The sequence below is a fragment of the Thermobia domestica genome, unplaced genomic scaffold (genome assembly GCF_964235325.1).
Source record: "Thermobia domestica unplaced genomic scaffold, izTheDome1.hap1.1 HAP1_SCAFFOLD_337, whole genome shotgun sequence".
Classification (NCBI taxonomy): domain Eukaryota; kingdom Metazoa; phylum Arthropoda; class Insecta; order Zygentoma; family Lepismatidae; genus Thermobia; species Thermobia domestica.
This window is the reverse complement of record NW_027656050.1, coordinates 48,554-70,248: the sequence shown is the minus strand read 5'-3', so window position 1 is coordinate 70,248 and position 21,695 is coordinate 48,554. Positions and strand designations below refer to the sequence as shown.

General features: G+C 34.7%; 1 protein-coding gene across 4 annotated transcripts in view; it reads right to left on the bottom strand.

Annotated features, from left to right (window-relative positions):
* Atpalpha (sodium/potassium-transporting ATPase subunit alpha) overlaps positions 1-21,173 on the bottom strand; it is a 101,975-nt gene extending 80,802 nt beyond the window's left edge. For 3 of the 4 annotated variants that reach the window (XM_081747566.1, XM_081747564.1, XM_081747565.1), the window contains exons 1-2: positions 20,489-21,173; positions 14,145-14,225 (exon numbers count right to left, since the gene is read on the bottom strand). In XM_081747566.1, the coding sequence (XP_081603692.1) occupies positions 14,145-14,225; positions 20,489-20,500 (93 nt within the window). In that variant the 5' untranslated portion in view covers positions 20,501-21,173. The remainder of the gene's footprint in view (positions 1-14,144; positions 14,226-20,488) is intronic. The other variant, XM_081747567.1, reaches the window with a different exon arrangement.
* Positions 21,174-21,695: the final 522 nt, after the last annotated feature.

Genomic DNA, 21,695 nt, shown 5'->3' with positions numbered 1-21,695 from the left:
ATCTATGTTAAAACCATTTTCATTTATTATAAAATAAATACAACTATTATTTATAAAGTAGTTCACAGGATTCCAAAACATCAAATGCAGTTGAGTTCGTTCCTCTAGTCGCTGCCTTAACTTGGATTTTGGGGAAAATGTTATTCCACTGACACTATGGTTGGCAACACTATATTTTATATGGATGGCAACTCTGAAAATTCTTCAGGTTCAAATTTTCTGTTGTAGAATAATATTATCTACGATTACAGTGAATTGCATTTCATTATCTCCTTTCACTTATGTAAAACCATCAAAAGAAAAATGGTAAATTTTGTATTAGGCTTTTAATTGGTTTCCTTTAGTCTACATGACATAATCGTGGGACGCACAACTAGGAATTTCATTTCATCTTAATGACACAGTTGTGCATTATAATTTTCCTTCAAAGTCTCTTTTCAGCACGAGCTTTACGAGACACGGACCTACAACTCAACATAGAATTCGAATATTTCTGCGACGAATGCGAGAACGCTGACCATCTAGGCACAAGTTTATTAATTTAAAAAAAAAAAAAAAAAAAAATACTCAATACTAATAGTAGTCATAATATTTATGCAGATAGTCATTACAAGACTTTCTTCAATATTTTGAAAGCTCAGATAAGAGAAAGAAAGGGAGAAAGCTTCTACCTTAATTAAAATCCAATAGTATATAAACACGAACTTTACGCCTACTCCAAAAAATAACGGAATACAGCTTCAAATTTAAGAAAGAAAAAGGTATTATACAGCGAATAGAAATGTCAAGAACAACGAGGGAACCTGTGTATGAAGTCAACTTCACTACTACGTTTCCCTTGCTCCGATCAATGCAGCATTGCTTACGCGTCAGGTACCAGAACTTTTAACGACAGAATATTGATTACATTGCATCCAGTGCTTTCCACGTCACTGGAGCACTTGCCAATAAAACGAGAAAGGAAAAACAAACTTTCGAGCCCAGCCTACACAATCGCTTGTTTCACAAGACCTGTCGCTGTCGATAATCATCGCATCGCTACTGTAGTCAAGATTAAGCTAACTTTATTATTTGCATTGCATTTTTATTATTATTTTCCTTAATACGAGGACTGTTAAAATGTAGTGACTACCATTGTAAGTCCTCTTTAATATTTACTTTGAATACCATAAAATATCGAATGGGAATGACTAAACTGCGCAATTACTCACAATGTTTCGTCTTATATTTATACTTTAGCTATCGTAGACATCCAATTGAAAAAAAGAATTTCACTGAATACTGAAGTGTCGAGGTAAGTCATCAGAACCTTACTTCAATAGTAAGGTAAACTGTATAATGTGATCGTAATAATCGGTATAAAACCTACTGCTCATCATTCTAACCGGTATCAAAATACTGATGAAGAATGAGTTATGACAATATTAGAAGTATCTTACTTGATGTCCTAACAGAGTTTATGCATTTTATTCTGAAATGAGAAAAGGAAATAGAAACTCGAAATTCTTCAATTACTACATTTGTCGACGAATGAAATGGAAAAAAAAGAAAGAAAGAAAAAAACTAGTATACTAAATTGAAACAACAAAGGAGTAATTGTATACAGCTATAGGTATCGAACCTAGCCAACATTGACTGTTATATGTATTTTATAATTTTCATAAAATGCAAATTACATCCACTATTGGCTGATATTTTTAGTGTATTAAAAACTTTCTCCCTTTGATACTTAGAGCTACATAATTAGTCTCAGTATTTCTACGAATAGAAGTGTACAATGGTGAAGGATACCGGTAGTTAGAACGATGTAAATAGGTTTAAGTTCAGTGAAATTCTAAACAATTCGTTTCATGAAATGAAGTGAAATCTAAGTTTTACGCCCCACGCTTATGCCGGCCAGGCTAAAGGAAACTGATGAGAAATGAATGAAATGGTGGAATGAAGAAAGTGGGAGGAAACAGGAGAACTCTCAGAAAACTCACGCACACGGTGTTTGACCACAACAAAGCTCACTGGGCGCGAGCTGGGATCGAACCAAGGACTCCATGCACCAGAGGTGAACGCTCTATCACTGAACCACAGCGGCACCTGGCTTCATGATGCCACAGAAACAGAACGAAATACTGCTAAGTATAAATTATACTACGCACTAAATAAGAATTTCATTGTTCATCTTTTTATTTTATTTATCTCAGCCGGACAACTCTGTCAACAGGACATAGCTCATTTTGGTAATACCAATTCTTCTCACACCATCAGCGTTGACAGAATTACCATTATTTCATTAAAACTAAGCACGGTTCATTCATCTCTCGAAGTAAAATATTCCTGACATTTGATTTTTTTTTTTCAGGCGTATTATTCGACAGTATCAATAAAAACTCGTCACTCATCACAAAAGTGCTCCCGATTTTTGACAATGAATATATAGCTTACGATAATTACAAAAACATCCAACACTGCGAGATCACGTTATATAAAGCTGATTGTTACAAATACTACCATCCCAATTTTACTTCGATATCATGCTTTCAAATTATCCTTTTCTCCAAATTATTATTTCCATTCTTGAAATTAAGAAGTATAACAAACATTTAATAATCCTGCTCGATCTTCCAAAGGGACAAATACATACGAGCTATATTATATATAAAACCTGCTTTACGAGTTTATTACTTCCTGTATACGATCCACAATTAGTATTCTCCCTAGAAAACAAACAACCCATTCCATGAAAAACACCAACGTTTATCACCGGAGAAAAAAAAGTCCACCAACAAATGTAACAGTTTGCACCCATCTAAGTCACCTCCCACCTCCATACGATCTGCCTATTATCACCTTGATCTACTCAAACATATCCTTAGTCGAGAGTCTTTCTAACGCATTCCATTTACTACGCGTGTATTTTCCATCAAAGTCATATATCCTGCCGACTCGCACGTCTTGATTTCATCATCCGTAATATATTGTTCACGCAGACACATTGGAATGTTTTGTATTATGTAACCTTCTCCAATTACATTTTAGCTCAAAATATTTGTAAAAAAATGTCGAACCCTCTGTTCATTTCCGTCAGTTACGACATCTTCCGCCTTCAATTTCTTCGACATCAGTTACAACAATATCTTTTTGCAAGGACTATTAGCACGCTATATTTGTCAATCTATTTTTAATTTCCTTCCTTATTTAGCTTTTACATACTATCACTATTCACAAGAAATGCCAGACTGAAATAATCCCCCGAAACAACAAACAACGGAGCTAAAGGATCACTGAAAAAACGCCGAGAGCTTTATATATGCACATTTATCATATATTTAACTTTCTAGATACTAAAATAATTAACTGTTCGAATTCATTGTCAGAAGAAAATATACAATTCCAAAAACGAAGTCGAGCCAAGGTATTAAATATAAACAGTTAGCTATGTAAATGTCCATTGTCATAAAATTCGATGTACCAATGTCTTCGGTAAAAATTTATGAACTTTACTACACTCCTACATGCAACAAGATGTAAGTTGTTCTACAAGATAGTTAATTCCATCTAAAAGACATCCAATTGGGTAAAAAAAATCTTGCAGGGTACACACACCGTTTTGAGTTTCACAGTTTAGTAAATCTGTATATGATTGCAAGCGTCTTTCCAAAGCTTATTAATACACAAAAGGTGATATTTAAGGTTTCTTATTCAATGGATATTAATATGGAAAGATCAAAGTATAGAATAACATTACAAGAATACCAATATCCTGCCGTTATATATCTACTGTGAACTTTCCACATTAAATACAATTTTCCAAAATTTAATATATATATAAAAGATTATGAAAAACAATTATCAGCCTAGTCCAACTATTGTAAAAGAGAGCACTTCGCGATATCAGTTATATGAACTACTCCCTTGCAATTTTCTAATTTTCAAAATTAAGCATCAAATATTTGCCACATTTATCAGAATTATCCATAAAATAACTATTCATATTAGAAAAAAGAAAAAAACTAGCTAAGCCTTATAATAAAAAGATTGTGTTTAAAGTTATTAAAATAATACATATCTATATTCTAGAAAAAATATTAAACAGTATTAATCACACACACAAAGAAAGAAATTAAGTCTTTTGTGACTATCATGCTAAACTGTGAAAAACGTTAAGAGGGTTATGATCATGTTAGAAGTTAGGCATGAAAAGCGCATTGGTGCATGTGAACTTGTAAGCTGAGACTGGCATAAAAGTATTTTACTGAATATATAAGTACCTGCAATGTCGCATACTTAGCATATAATATACTTCATTCGGGTTTTCCGCCATGTTTTACGAACATATTAGAAATCAATATGATTGACTGACGTATTGGTGCTGTACTCAAGTCTTAATACAACATATCTGTAAATGTAATGTATGTTTCAACGGTTTTCTGAATATTCCTTTTCGGCAGGTTTTCATTTGAACGGCTTTTGTCGTTAAGCAATGATTTATAGAGAGGAGCCGGAAACCACAACCTACATTGAAGATACACGCACAACACTCACTTCGTGTGAGGAAAATTTTGTTCGGGTGACTAACATAAGAAAAATTTGAAACTACCAAAATTATCACGCCTCCCAATCGGCTATTTTCGAAATTACATTTTAAACTAATAATAACCTATATAAGAAATTATCTAGTTTAACATTTAAACCTCAATTCGTAATGAGAAACTTGGAATTTTACGTATGGAACCATCACAATACATGACAATATGTAACAATTGTTCTGCATCCTAAGACTAGTAATGTATGTATTCGGTATAGACTAATTTCATCACGAAGGATACAACTCATTATAAATATGAATTACGCGCAACTCCCGGAAACTAGTCCAATGTATGGTTTTAAAATCAAGTATTATTATTATTTCTTTAACGACATCCAAAATTACTTCCAGCTGACGTTCTGGAGCTATAATAGTATTTTCTGTAGTATCGAGCCTGCTCAACATTGGGAGCCCTCACAATGAGTCGAACCACTGTTTCCCGCGCGGAAGTCGCGAAAGCTAACGACAAAACACGATGAGTGCTGTATTATTTTAAGATTTCAGCCATATAACAGAATTACAAATTTTGATAACTGTTCTGCCTTGCAAATACACAAAGTGCAAACAGCCATGTCGTAAAACCCGAAAAAATTAAGGTTAAAGTTGAAGCAGTAGAAAAACGTGGAAGCCTACTTCAATCCACAATATATTTTGCATCATAATGTGTAACAGGTAAGTAACCACATTACCACCTAATATATTACAAACTGAATACTTTTGAACAACAGTAATAAAGTTTATTGTCCGGAGAGCATACAAGAGGGATAAATTTAACACCCTACACCGACTTCCAGGCGTGAGACCAATTTTAAATGTCAATGCAGGTCATGGTATATCATTTGAAACTTCGTTTGACTTTTATTAAGAACATCCACTTCTCTGAAATTTATGGAATAAAATGACTGTTATTAGTCTCCATATTTTTACCAAGATACCGGTATATGGACCCAAATATAGGGGAAAATTCAAAATCCAAAAACTGCAAACAGTAAATCACATTAGCTCTACTGCAGTTTAAATTTTTCTATGGAAATGGTGGAACTCTTCAAACGGAGACAGTGGGGCACGAGGATTAAGAAAGTGTGTCACTTCACGCTCCTGGAAGTAGAGAGGGATAATATTTAACACAATTGTACACCCCCTGACAATACTGATGAATGTCAAATTTCCAAAAATATTCAGTTTGAAAGAAATGAGGCAGTGATGTTTAATGACTTACCCATTATACTTCAAAAAGTTTAGCAGAATAATAGTTTTATATTGCAAAATGAGTAACAATATGACTTCTCAAAAAGCCTTTCATAACGCACACTGTGCCTCCAAATCCGTGCTGAAATAGGTGACTGCAGACGAAGGTAGTAAGAAATGTCACCTAATCTAATGCTTGATCCAACGCAGGCAAATTAGAAAACTATAGTGTAGTTTTTTTCCTCGTGGCTACCTACCTTCTTCTTATCCTAATTATTCAACGTTTATCAATAAAAGAAAATAATTATATGAGTCACTAATACATTTACAGAAACATTTTCAATATTAAAATCTCTCATTTTACTATAAAAAGGAAGTAATAATAATAATAGTATGGAAAAAAAATATATATATCAAGTAATATGTCCATGTAACCCGGGAGAGCCCAAGCCACTTCATTCTAATCGCATCAAAGGCTATCTGTACAACATGATTCATCTCTGCATTGAACCAAAATAATTGCGTAATCTGAACTACTGGGCATTTACTTACAAAGAAAATGAAACACTAATGGGTCTTTTGTTGGCAATATGTTTGAACCAAAGACATGTACAGTCAGAAACAATATTAAGTTTTGGTTGGAGCTATCATTTCTTATACCTCCAACCATACCTAATATTGTTTCTAACTGTACAAGCCATTCTCACCACCCATCTCTTAACGGCCAAATTTTCGAAACAGCACATAGTAAATTCTAATATTTTGGGTCGTAATAATGATTCCAATTCACCAAATATGATACGCACTCGTTTCAGTTAATTTCACCAATTTAAAAGAAAACATAAGGCTTCACAAACAGAGATGCGTGGCCACTTTTTAAACTCTACGAAGACTGTAAATCGATTGAGTTGCTACAAATAATATTTCAGTTTTTCTGTACGATAACTATCCCAATAACAGAATAACAACCGAACAGAACATTTAATGAACAAAATACCATTAACGAAACACGTAGTCAATAGAATCGAGGCTCACGAACTGCCAGAATTAATGTGCATTGTGCCTGGGGCAAAATTTGATCCTTTTTGTTAACACTGACAACTACGTATTTACCCTTCATTCAACAGAAAAACAAAAAAAATATAGAACAAGGCAATGGAAATGCAAATCCCAATTACACCGGATGATTGAAAAACCAACTGATACGGCGTTAAGAGAAGGTCGTGATGCCTCGGAAGCACACTTTGAGCTTTCTCGGGTTAACTAGTTCATGCATTAAACTTCAAATTAACTTTACATTCATCTGAAAAAAACAAAATACCACAGAAATTAATGGTTCACGTCCACCCTCAAAATTAGTACGTTTATCCGCGAATACCCTCTGAACTAGCAGTACAACGTCATCAACTTGATCTACGTCTGCATATACTAAGCAAAAAACAACCATTTTCTTTAGAGTCATTCAAAAATTAACAATATCGAAACCATAAGAGAAAATCTACCTATCTTGGACAGCTCCTGTCATTTCTATTGTGTTGTAAATACGATTAGCTTAAAGATGAAATAACTCTTTCATAGCAATACTACTTGTATGCATCAATTTCCTGGAGTCATAAAAAGCAATTAGAGATGCTACTCGTGTAAATTAGCCAATCATTGTCGTTATATATAAAAAATCCCGCCCAACCTATTTCTATTTTCAAAATAAGTCTGAAATCAAATACTCTGCGTAAAATGATTACACTTACTGGTTCACTGAGTACTATTTTGTAATTACAAGAAATTACGCAGACAAATTATTTGATTTCTGCAAATACTTTGAAAAAGATAAAGACTAGATTGACAAGAGTCTTTAACTGTAACAAACAGTGGAATACGCAGAATTTCACCAAGAGGGAGAGGGGGTAAGAACTAAATCTCATTCTTTCAGAATGTGATTTTTGTATATACGAGGCGCACACCAAAGTACGTGCCATTTTGTGCTCAAGCTACACTTTTTTTTTTTTTTTTTTTTTTTTTCATAATTCCAGGAAAGCAACTGAAGTCGGAAACCATCCTTCGTCTCTAAGGAGTGCAAATTTTGATTACTAAGTGGCAGAAGTTGAGTCACAGTGCCTGAAGACTACTTGTTTCTTACTCTGCCCGAGGAATGAAATTTTCGGTTGAAGAGCAACCGGTAAATGTGAAATTCCTCATAGCAGGTGGACGTTATGCAAATGATATTCATCGCCAATTGAAGGGTGATTGATGATAGTGTTCTTGTTTATTAAAAAACCTGTTAGGAAGTGGGTGCTTGAGTTCAAAGCCAAGCGAACGAGTATAAGAGATAAGCAGAGGTCTGGACGTCCAAGGGCAGTATCAACTGACGTTAACATTGCCCGCATTGAAAAATTAATCATGGGAGATAGACGTGTCACAATGGATGACACACTAGGGCTAAAAATAAGAACAGCAGGACGAATAATTACAAAAGAACTGGGCGTAACAACCTCGCTGGGTTCTATGAATGCTTAATGACGATCAAAAAGAGAGAAGGCTGCGATCAAGTGTTGCAAATTTGACATATTTCAGAAGAGAGGGACGCAATTTCTTGAAAGTGTTTTACGATGGATGAATCGCAGATTTCATTATTCAACAGAGACAAAAAGCAGTCGATAAAATGGAAAAAACAGAATCACCACACCCTAAAAAAAAATGTCAGGTGGCATCCAATGAGAAGGTGCTGTACGCTATCTTCTGGGATTCCCCAAGTGTCTCACACTATTCCGAAAGGTCATACAATTACGGGCGAGTATTTGTGTACACTTTCGAACCCTGTATATTGCCAAAATTGACTCAAACGATCACAAATAAGAACTGGCGATTTCATCCTCCACATGGACAATGCACTGCCACACCGTGCTTATGTGACTTCATTCTTCGTTGACCACGGTGCTGAACTTCTGCCACGCCCACCTTACTCATCAGATTTAGCCCTAAGTGACTTCTGACTGTTCCCACAATCTCAAGGATTCTCTTCGTGAACGCCATTTTGCCAATATACCATCCCTGGGAAGCGCTATTTCTCAGTATTTGAAATATACCCCCAGGAAAAAATGACTATGCTACATGCTACACAAAATAGACGGAGCGATGATAACTGCGTATCAATAAAGAGGGAGAGTTTAAGAAATAGACACAAGTTAGTTCCCTTCCTTGTTCTTGGAATTAGCAGTGACACGTACATTTTGTGTGGATCTCGTACGTATTTTAATAAAATGATTTTTTATTTCCAATAACTTGCTCAAGGCAAAGTAAGGAAACTCCGACCCCCCGTGTACATCCTGTTTCCTCCTTAACTGGTAACATCTCTCTTCATGAAAGATTTGGAACACTACAAAATGAGTTTGCTTCGCCTGTGTCGAACAAAACCCTCATAGGGAAACAATCTAGAACAGTTTGCACTTAATTATTAATTTATTATAGACATCAGTGAGCTGCAGAAATTAAAAAGGTAATCAGCTTCGACTCAAACAAGGCGCATCTTACTACCTAATGTAAAATGCATACTAAATTGGGTATTATGAAAGTTTCAAAAATGATTCTTTACAGGACGTCAAAACTTACAATTAGCTACCACTAAAAACTACGTTAAAAAAAAAAAAAAAAAAAAAAAAAATCCCAAAACCATTCCAATGTAAAATGCTTCCAACTGTCAAGTGCTGCATTCAGAAATATGAAGATAAATACTGGAATAAAATTCGAAAAAGTCCGACCATAATGTGGTCCAGTAAAGAAAGAAACCAAAGCGCAAACAATAGTGTTGTGAGCAAATATGAATCGACACTACTGATAAGTCTCTATATAATCTCGTGCAATTAAAATGACAAAACGAGATATCAACAGGATCCTCGTGCCTTACTAAGATTGTTTCTTTGTCAAAACTATTTTTAACAAATTCCCATTATATTGTTAAAAAAATCAATTTTACGTAAGTTATTTTGTCCACATTACTTTTACACCCTTGCCATTGTCATTCAAACATACTCAATTTAAGACTTCTCTGTCACTTCCATATAGTACACAATTTACACACACACACATTTTATATATATATATATATATATATATATATATATATATATATATATATATATATATATATATATATATAACAAGTACACATTGAAACATTTCACTATAGTTTCTGAAAGAATTATCGTTCTCAAAATGTGCACTTACATTTCAGGCTAAGTTAAATGAAAACTGTCTTATACTCAGGTACCCACGTCTTGCACCCACACCGTAGTAATCTAGAAGAATGTGACACGGTTTTGAGTAAGAAACAATCCTAACACGGCAGCACGCAAAGATTCTTCCCGCAAATCTGTTTTTTTTTTTTTTCTTTCTTTTCCCCACATGTACAGGAAAGAACGTATCCAGAACAATCTCAAAATTTGGGGAGTTTTATTTTCTACAAAACTGAAAATTCTATTTTAAATTTCTTCTTCACAAATAGCCAATCTCTTAAAACAACCACTAACTATAATAAACTTTTAATCGTAAATTTCATACGAGACATGAGAAACTGATTTTAAAGACCGTTAAAACGATACTATCATAAGCGCTGATACGATAGTGCCAACATTCCTAACTAGTGTCAATCTTGCCAAAGGTTGTAAAGCTGTTGATCTACGTGGAACGAAAGACTATTTCAAATTAATTTCGTAATAGGAGTTTCTATATACAACAGTGAACTACACACTTTTGTAAGGATGTACTTCTAGCTTCCGAACTGCCACTTATCGGAAACTTGAGTACGCTCGATTTCGCAATAGATTCATGGCAAGGGTTCAGTTTCCACGTCGACTAGATATCAAGGAATAATTCGGGAGAATAAATGTACTTTTACACTCGATAAATAGAAAAAAGAAGAAACTACCCCTACATTGCTACAGCAGTGGAAAATAGAACTCAATATGTCTGCTTAACGCAGCTGCTTAAGTATATCTATATACTTAAGTACCATTCCCAGGTCTGTATAGGACCTCTAACTCAGCACAGTTAGAAAAAAGTAACTTAACACTACTTAATAATATTACGTAGAATCTGTATCAAGACAGTGATGCACGATGTGATTCAATTTGAGATACCACAATTCTAGCACAAAATTTGTAGCATTTTGATCTAAGAGCAAATATACTCACTTATATTGTAACAATCAGCAAGAATTAAGAAATGGTGCTTAGTAGTCACATGAGACGTTCTTTCGTGTACACTTATTCGAAAATTTTTCAATTTCAAGTTTTTAAATATTTGAAAAATTTTCAACAACTATTTCTAATTGGCTAAAATTTTCCCTCTCCCAATGAAGGAATTGGAAAAGAATTCGCGGCGAGTTAGTTTTACTCATGCAGTTTACAATACACAGCAGCGGTCTTAATAGTCACCAGTTTGCATTAACCCCTCAGAGTGTGAAATATTTGGGGACAAGTTGCTTTCGAAAAATGAAGTCTTTTCATAAAACTATTTTTGCAAATTGTTTTTTTGTTTTAAAATAAAAACAGAAAAAAATGGTATCTTTTAAATTTTAATACTTTTTATCTGCAATTTCAATTTAATTGCAACAACACTACTACCAAGCTTTATGGGGGATATTTACGGCATCCACTCAATCTGCCTTCAGCTCTATATTGCGGAGGGCCTGTATATATAAGGGTTCATACTTAAAGGGTTCAACCTGAGTGTTCTAGTATTCAATATTGCTCGATTCAGCCTATGAGACAGCATTTATTACCCTCTATAGTGAGTTACTACTCCTTGGAAAATGACACCTATTTAGCACTTTTCTCTATGCAATAACTTACGGAATCTAAAACTAAAAATCAAATTCGGAATATAACTGAAGCAAAGGAGTAGAAATTAGAAGCACTTGATCACAAGCAAGTACTCTTAGAACTACAATTTCTCTCATTTTGTACAATTACCCTCAAAAGCTTCTTGGGAATTACATTTGAAAATTCACATGACTGTACACTGCACAATTTGAAAGAACACATTCTGGAAGATTGGGAAATACACAACCGAATATCCTAAAAGCCACAATCGTAAAGTCTGAAAATATACACGCTCCAATTCTACTGGTCAGACAGTTTTTGAACTCCTCGCCATGATAATTATGAGGCATATCGATAGTATATCAACTCAATTATGGTTACCTTGGTTAAATCTACATAACAGTACTCGCATCAAATATAGCTGTACTTTTACAGAATACAAATAAGAAGGAAACAAATTTACAAATATTGGTCATTAGTATGAAGTGAAAAAGGATGAGAATAAGAACCATACACGTCACTGACATAAGGGATATTACTTGTGATTGTATGACGAAAAGAAAATTACGTCACAAGAAACATGAAAGTATCGAAAGATTACGCACAAAACCTTGACCTATAGATATAATTTGAAGATAACAACACATTTTGTAACCGGTGAATTGCCATTCTTTTTATCTAGTGTAAAACTCTTAAGAAGAGTTTGTAGAATCCTGGCGATCTGACTACTCTCAATGGGTCAAGTTCCAGAAGTAACTCCTAATCAAATCAAATTTCAATTAATCTTTCAGCCAGACTCAGCAAAATAATTTCAAACTTCACTGCGAATACAAGGAACACCTCACTTCAGTATTTGAAAATCGTAAGCCCAGCATGTGTACATTATAGGCTATAAGTTCGATGTGTGTGAACGTGATCACCACACACACACACACTTGACTGAAACGCAACGCAGTTTTAAGAAGTAGGTTACTGTGAATTAAGAAAACAGCTGGGAAAAAAAATCGAGAATTTCCCCTTGATATTTGAAGTAATTTGTGTTTGGGGTTAAAAAGACCAAAGATCTAGTGCGCATGACGAAACTTCTTGTCCATACAGACCTAACGTGCTAGTTACATTTTTACACGAGAACTTCGGGTATAGGCTGTTACGGAATTCGTGCCAAACACTCCTAGATTTTGAGTAACGCCAAGTTCAACTTCAGTTTGTGCAAAATTACGGAGCTTGAATATTATTCTAGCCTACATACATACTGTAAATACTATACTAGATTTTACGAGATGATACCTTAAATTGCATTTAGTTTTGAAATTTCAAATAAACTAGATCTCATTTGGAAGAAACAATGATCCTTTATGCTAAGAAAAGGAAGCAAGAGTTGAAAAAGATGTAGTTTAGAAGCTGACATACGAAGTTGATTATTTCCACGATGGTTTGGTCATTCATTTGCGAGGACAATGACAATAATGCATACGGGTTTCTAAAATCCACCCTTCTGTTGATTTGTAAGATGGCAGAACTCTAGGTACACACTTCACTTCTGAGGACGATTCAAAATCGTATGCTCACATGTCAACAGCTTCAGAACAAATGGGCCAACAAGATCAGTTTCTTTTGACACAGGGTAACATCGTAAATAATTCTCTACGCTAACAAAAACTAAACATGGACTGGCCCAGTTCAGATCCTTATAAACTTTAAAAGTATACATGAAATATTTGTTGGACATATGAAAACTTGGTCATATCTTTAAACCATGTAAATTATAATGAAGTCTCAGCTTACAATATGTATCAGAATATTAGTATCACCCATGTTAAAAGCGATCGATATCCTAGGCAGAATTGCGGCGGAAAACTATTTTTTTAACAGGCGACTCAAAATCTTATTAGCAATGAAATAAAGGTCATTCCATTTAAACTTTAAAAGTACCTCGACAGTTTCTATTAACCATATCTATCCAAGAATGAAACTACTTGCACAGTGTTTTTAATTTCTGATCGAACTTTGAATTACGGGAAACAAAAACATATGTCGTCCCACTTACGAAAATTAGGAAGTACCGTAACTTGTGTACCAGTCAATTCGTCGTACATAGTCGTCCGACAGATATGTTAAATAATATGAAAAGTTTTAATGTTAATAACACAGAGGAGTTCACACAAACTTTTACAGTTTACCGCCGCAATTTCAAGATTCTTAAGGAATTACGTATGTTAAAAGAGAATGTCAAATATTAGTAAATACAGAAGTGCATACATATGAGATAGAAAAAAACAGATGTGTACACGTGATTATATGAAAAAGGAGTACAAATGTTACATAAAGAACATTAAATTCCCTGGAAGAAAAGTATCATAAGTAAGTCGCCATCACCACATAATTAAATACAAAAGCCGTGATTAACAGAAAGCCATAAACAACAAAATAAAAGAAACAACTGTGCCAAAGAGATGATTAGAAAGAAAAATTACAAAAAGATACACCACCATCACCAATAAACATCGACATAAAAAGAGGAAAAGAACGAGAGAAGCAAAACTTCTTTCAGATATTGATACCTTGTCCCTCCCATCAGCTGTCTTGTTGTCATCTGGAATGGATGGTGTCGTTGCTACGCGGTACGAATCGGTGCGCCCATGCTGAAACATAAATGGGGGCTTCTAGTCACATTGGCAAAACTAAAACAATGGGCCTTTTGGGTACATAAACATTAATAAAAAAAGGGTTTAAAAAGTAAAAAAACAAGTCATAAACACTATTAACACACAAAGCTTACTACAAGAACAAAACAACGCTTGACATATTTTTACCTTGTAAAAGCTTCCGCAATGGTTTCTACATTTAGACACTTTAACAACTCTCTCTCCCCTCACACCATACTAAATGTTATAACCGACAACTGCATAATGATGCTGGAGTAACTCTGATTAGTGCGTGTTCCTTCTGGAAATCGAATTCGGAACCAAATGACAATCGGACAAAATTTCGATACAGGTATTACTTTATTTCAGACGTACTCATAACCGTTGCAATAATCATTTACGTTCGTCGCTCTGCAGTTGGTGTGTTAGAATGGCTGGCTAACTGGCTAAGGGTATTACAACACTATATATTTCAGCTAGAATATAGCTTTCATTCTCACTGTCAAACGTACAATCAGAAACAACATTAAATATAGGTTGGAGCTATCATATCTTATATCTTCAACCTATACTTAATATTGTTTCTGACTGTACCAACTTGACTGCAAACTTCCTTTGACACAAACTTTCCAATCATTATTGAAAATTGTATTCGGATTGATCCACCCTTTTCGAAATAATTTTACAGGACACACAAAACCAATATGCATAATGCCGGCTATAGTATCATGAGCAGAGTAAAGATCTCTCGACAACGAGATACAGACACTTATTCAGAAATGGCTGACTGATTATTGATACACTAAGTCACTCCTAAATCTCTATCGAATAGGGTGGGTTCAATTAAGTATTTTAAGTGATTTAATGTTTCACATACATTTGTTACAAATGATAGGAAGTAACATAGTATATTCACGAACAGCCCAAACAAAAGCTAGGCTCGACAATGCAAGTGTTCTCTTCTACTGATTTTTAATTATTCTGGTTTGGCTTGAGTCTTAAGTCTTTCGCAACTTAAGGCAATGCAAGAGATACTTACATTAATGTAACCCAATTCCTTAATTATATACGTACCCTACTGGAATTAATTCAAACGAAAAACTGCCATCATTTCTGATTCCTGTGCCATCTTAGAATACCTCCAACACAATGACAATCAAGTTACTCTTGCTAGTTACTGCATTTATTATAAAACGGCATGCCACATATAGAAGCAAAACCGCAACGGTAAGAATACGGCCAGTAGACTTCCATATAAGCAACCATAATGATTTTCTTTTTAAATCTCGGAATTAGTTTAGATATAGGCCTAGGTGAAGTAATGGCCAATCTACTTCCGTACGGGCAGACATATTTTTTTCTTTCTTTTTATTATCATCTTGGAATTTGTTTAAATACAGGATAGGTAAGTGAAATTTAATCGACTATGTGTACAAAAGATTCAAAAATCCAAATGGAACACTAGAATGAGATAAATGAACATAACGTTTGATAAAGGGACTGACTACAGAGTCATCTAGGGACAGCTCGAGGAAACATACTTAAGCGACAGATGTCGCGAGCGATTGAACGAATGACCTGCAGTGAACGATTATCTCGATTGAGCAACTTCAGAACTACGATTATAGTATTATTCAATTTTGAAATGGGTCACACACGTCTCGTTACCGGAACGCGTTATTTACACTAAGCTATTATTATATTAGCTAACTTCACATAAAGAAGCATTGGTACTAGCTAGTTTTAATCCAGCTATAATAGCATTCCATGCTCAACGAAGAATTAAGAACTCTAGTGAAAAGCTCGTGGCTTCTTGAATATAAACATGAAACTACCACACGCGGAACCTGATCAATGCAGAAAATGAAACCATCATGAATAATAATGTAATATGCTTTATGTATCTACAATGCATTATCCATTTTTCTTAGTAATGAAGGAATAAATCAGCATATGCAATAAGGACAAAATGTAAAGTTAATGAATTAGGGTAATAATATCACGCCTGACCATATTTTTCTGTAAATACGATTATAAGATGTCCGCAGTATTGAAAATTTTAACCCTAACCTCAACACACCATACGCCATTTTGATATCTTATAAAATCCGGCAACACTCAAATACATCGTTCTTGAATGTCAAGATAGCCTGCAAGCTTTCAAATAAATCGCGCTAACATGCTTTGCGAATGAGATTCTTAATATACAGTACCTGAGAAACACATCAAATATTAAAGTAGTATGCTGAGAGTTGCACAGATCATTCCTATGAAATTGCAATTGAGAAAAAGAGTCGAACAGGTTTCATTCAGAATGGTGTTGAAGTCAAATCCCAGCAAGAACAGACTTATTCTATTCTACGTTAGTTTTACCGGTACATGTTTAATTGATAATTTACGAAGATATTCTTTTCTATATTAAGAAACCACCTCGCTATAAATATAGCAACCTCCTGTCTAGTTAAGTCTGCTGACATTTATCTCTTTCTTTATAGTGCTTAAAATAATTTGCGGAAATTAGTTCAGTAATTAAGTAATTAATTCAGTAATTATGTTAAATTTAATTCAGTAATTATGTTAAAAAGTATTATTTAATGAACAGCACCCGCTAACTATTCTGTAAATTATGATAAAATGTGGTTTTGAGATTCATTTATTGTCCGCCCCTAAAAGATTTCTCTAGACACCTTGAAAGACAAATATTTTACGAAACATTTTCAAGTCAATAGTCTATTATACAGAGTTCATGATAATTACATTTTTATTGCTTAAAAAAAGTGAAAACATGAAAGCAAAAAGCGTGAACATTCTAAGCCTCGCGGTAGGAACTAGTTTGTTAAATTGAATTTGTGAGCAACCATGGATAATATGTGGTATATATATATAAAAATTAAGCAATTACTGGAACGATTGAATGGCCTCAGCTATAGTCTTATAAGCATCACATGCAATTAACGGGAAGTATGAGAAAATTCGCATAGGTAATTATTTCCTGTCGCGTCTTTCTATGCTACTATCAACCTTAGCAAGTTTATGATCTACAAGGACAATTTAAATCAGGCCTTGCACTGCCTTCGGGTTAAGTTTAGAGTTACCCCTCCGCTTTTTATAAAAATCAGGAAAATTTACAAGAGAAATGAGGTAAGAAATGATAATTTGAAGTTTTTATTTGACGTTTAGGAATGTAAGTTCGGCAGGATAGTTATGTTTAATACGAGAAAAGATATGTAGAAGTTAGTACTATTTGCTGGATGCGGAAGCATTCGCGGAAGGTTCCAGCAGCATGGTGCTTGTAAAATATGGCGAATATGGCGAACAGGTATAACGGATGCGCAAGAATAATGAAGAAAACCTTTTAAATTTTTGTGAAGCCCACAGAGTACTGAAGTCAAGTGAAATGTAAAATTTTTAATACTTTAAGCACTGTTTTTTGTATGTTGCAAAGTCCAAGGGCACCTTCAGACTGGAGGGGCAACTCTAAACTTAAGCCCTGCCTTCAATTACAATGAAAGAAGAGAGAGAGTGTGTGTGTCGGTACAGGACATGTAACTAAAACATCCCTGCCACTAAATCAAATACGGGAACTATAACAAAATAATGCCGAAATTCTCGATGAGCAATGTAACACTGATGAGTGAGAGGGAAAAAAAAATGTTAAAATCCCTGATTTGATACTTAAGAAGGAACAGAAGTTAACATGGGCTATAAACATTCTTCATGTGTATCTCTGGTCTGACATTTTCTCAAATGGCGAATTGTTTCATGTGAACAACAGATGCCTTAGTACAGCTCTACAAATAGAAGCTCCATGAGTACATTACAGTTGTAATTCCTATTAATAATGGTTGTCCTTTCCTTAGTTTTAGTTTATTAATAGAATAAATTTCAATTCTCATATGGTCATGACGGTACAGCTAAATTATAATAGGACGCGAAAATGACAGCAATTTTTTTTTTTTTTAATTTTTTTTTTTACTTTGTCTATAGGTTTTTGAGACCAATCTCTGACCCCTTGCTACTAGATTCAGACCAAAATTCCATGCCCCACATTAAAGTACCTGACATTTATACTGAACTATTTTTCAAAAAACTTCATATGACTCGAGGTATACTATATAGCAAAGTGTAAAATCGACCCTCTTAACCCATACTAGGTGCACCCTCTTAAAGTGGTGCATAATCAGGAAGACTTCACTGATGTTTATCTTTCATTTAAAAAAAAAAAAAAAAAAAAAAAAAAAATTTAAAAAAAAGCTTTAGCTATAAGGAACTTAAGACTAAGAAACGAATTTATCTAACCATTTGTTAAAAGTTGACTTCACCTATTTAAAAAAAAAAAAAAAATGAATTAACAATCGGGACGAAGGACTAAAACCGGATAGACCTCTATTAGTTAGGTGATGTGTGAATACTACGTAAATTCCCAAATACTGATTTCCTTTTGCCTCACGATCCTGGGGCAATGAGTGATACCATTGAAAATAAAACACGGGAACACTAAAGGCAGGTACGCTAACTATACGACTACATTTACAGATTACAAAAATACTTTGAGGCGAAGTTCTGATCCTTCACGACGAATCAGCCAAACAGTTTCCGAAAACTGACATCTAAGACCGACCTCCAATGGCAACGAGAAAAACATATCTGCGGGGATCACCAATATTCAGGTCACACTAAGAAAACGTTTAGGACCACGAAAGCTTAACTACTACAGCAAAAATTATAAACAGGCCCAACAGTAGTTTTGTACCTTCCGAGTTTATAGGAAGTATGGTCCACTTGGTGCTTATAAACTAAAGTATGACTTCCGCGCGACTCACGTAAAGCATTATTTAATTATGTCAAGAAAAATAAAAAGTGGTGATCGATGAGAAAGTAGTTTGATTATTGATTTCTTTGTCATAGATCAGAACTGAAGATTTAGGCAAATATATGCAACTCCGAGTTTTCTAGGACACTATCATCATCTCAATATTTAACAAATACCACCCTGAATAAATGGAACCATTATAACTAAATTTACCTTATCGTATTCAATACCCGTTAATCCCATTATACTGCAAATTTGAATACAACCTGTTTAATGCTTGAACATGCAATGTAGCGAAATCACTTTCCGTAACATTTACCAACACTACAAACTCGAGAAATCACTCCAGCGTATCGACTTAAAAACAGTCCAGCGAAATGAAAAGTGGAATTGTAGTACGGACCGAAGTTAATCATAATTCCATATATTAAAAATTAAATCCAAACATCTACGGTAAAATAAGATCTCAATTAGCCCAATCTTCTACATCATGTTACATCTATCTATACCCGTCCACTATTCGTAGGTAAATACATTTGGCCCAAGTGGTGGCTCCTGAGGGAAGTCACATCGGTAAAAATTAAACGTCTATTGCTTCAAACTAAGGGAAATGTGCTTAACTGATGCATAAAAGAAGGAACACTAGGGTTTATTTCCTTAGTTTGAAGCGATAAAAGTGAATTTTTAACAGATGCAGTTTCTCAAGAGTTGCCACTGTTCGAACATTGAGACAACTCATTCCAAAGCAATCTCTGGAATAATAATACAAAACATATACACCTAACTAGAACAAACAATTAAGTAGCAAAAATGAACTGTTCTGTGCATTTCGAATATTTACGCATTTCGCCATGTTGTTCGTTCGCAAATTCTGCTAAACCAAACCCATCTATTCACACACGCATACCTGACGGTAACAGTGCCCATAAAAGTCCGAAGTCAGACAAATTCACAAATATAAACAATTTATTCCGCGATGCAGGTAAAAACACGTCAAGCGTTCTTACTTTATATGTAGTTTAATCAACTATGGCAGGAGAACCATTCAGTAGGTACTTTCTATTCTAAGACAATTATTGCCACACAGGGTACACAGTGAAACATTAAAACAAACAAAAAGTACTTACAAACTGTACTCCTGTATCTGCTCTTAAAAGAAATTCGCCAAGGAAGATAATTTATTCCCTGTCTGCCACGTTAAGTTGGACACGTATATAGATACATATAAATAAATCACTTTAAATACAACTATCACAAAGCATTTCTGCGGTTTGGGAATTCTTATCTGTGAAACCGCAAAACAAAATTCTTCTTCAAAGCAGGTGAAATGGGGTAAGAAAAAGCACTGCTTACAAATCAAAACTACACTTTCTACAACATTACCTTTTCTTATTTGCCACTTTTCATGAAATTGAGCGTAGGAGAGAAGAAAAAAAACACGACTAACCTCGTTCGCCATATTGGTATTTCTTCACGAGGCACTGTAAATGTAATGGAACTCTTGACGAAAGATTTCTTCCTCCTCCCTCCCTTATGAACTACGTTGTCGCCGTCGTCTTGGATTCCTGTTCGTTCACCTTTTCCTGAAGGGTGGTTCCAAATGCGATATGAAAAAAAAAAGAGAACACTGAAACACGATTTTGTTATTCGCACTGAATACTTTTTTTTTTTTCTATGTCGAAGCTATTGCAGGTAACTTCCGGCGTGCGCTGTTGCTTTCTCAATGTCGAACCGCTCGCACCAAGCAAAGATTATAGAGAGGCACTTGTTTTGGGAACACGAACAGTGAAACAAGCGAATAAACAGACAAATATGTGCGTTTTACGAAAGCCTTAGCTGCTGATGCGCACCAAACTGGTTATCCATATAACATGGAGGTTCTTCAACCACTTTTTTTCTTTCCTTGTTCTGTGTACACCGGTGGTATTCTTCCTTCACAGTCACCGTACAAGTAAAACAATAATAATATTTTTTCTTGTATTAATATTGCTCCCCTCTTTTTTATTCGTACAAAAAAAGAGTTGGAACACACACACTCACTAATCCATTCACACAAGCTCCTCTCTCAGGCTTCTCGGTCCAGAGCCGTTACGACTCTGAGACTGCTCCGCCTGCAATAGACTTTATTGAACCTTCCAAGCTCGAGCTTACCCCTTCCTCGCTGACGTCATACTGCGTCAGGAGCATGTCTCGCCTTCCTGCGCCGTCAGCTGGAGGTCCGATCGGAAAACGCACTCTTGCCCAAACTACATCATTTAAAAGAAAAAAAATAATAATAATAAAATAAATATATATGTGGATCATCCTCCTAACTTTCTCAAGTACAGTCCATTATTACAGGTAATTACAGGTATATAAGAAAATAATATGGATTCTTCAATATCTTAAAACTCACTTATAACATTTTTTTTTCTTTTAAATATCTGTATTTCGCTTAATGTAATTAATATATTGGATTTTTGAGTTTTACGTTCCACAAATGAGAAACAAATTATTATTACGACTTGTGAAAGGACAACACAAACTCATAAGGGACAACAGGATTTGAACCCACGACAGGATTGAGATTAGCAGCATTTCAGCAAGATTTCCATTTAAAAAGGGGGGGAAGAGGGGTCCGCGGACCACAATTGGTTCTCGAGGTCTGTCCTTCT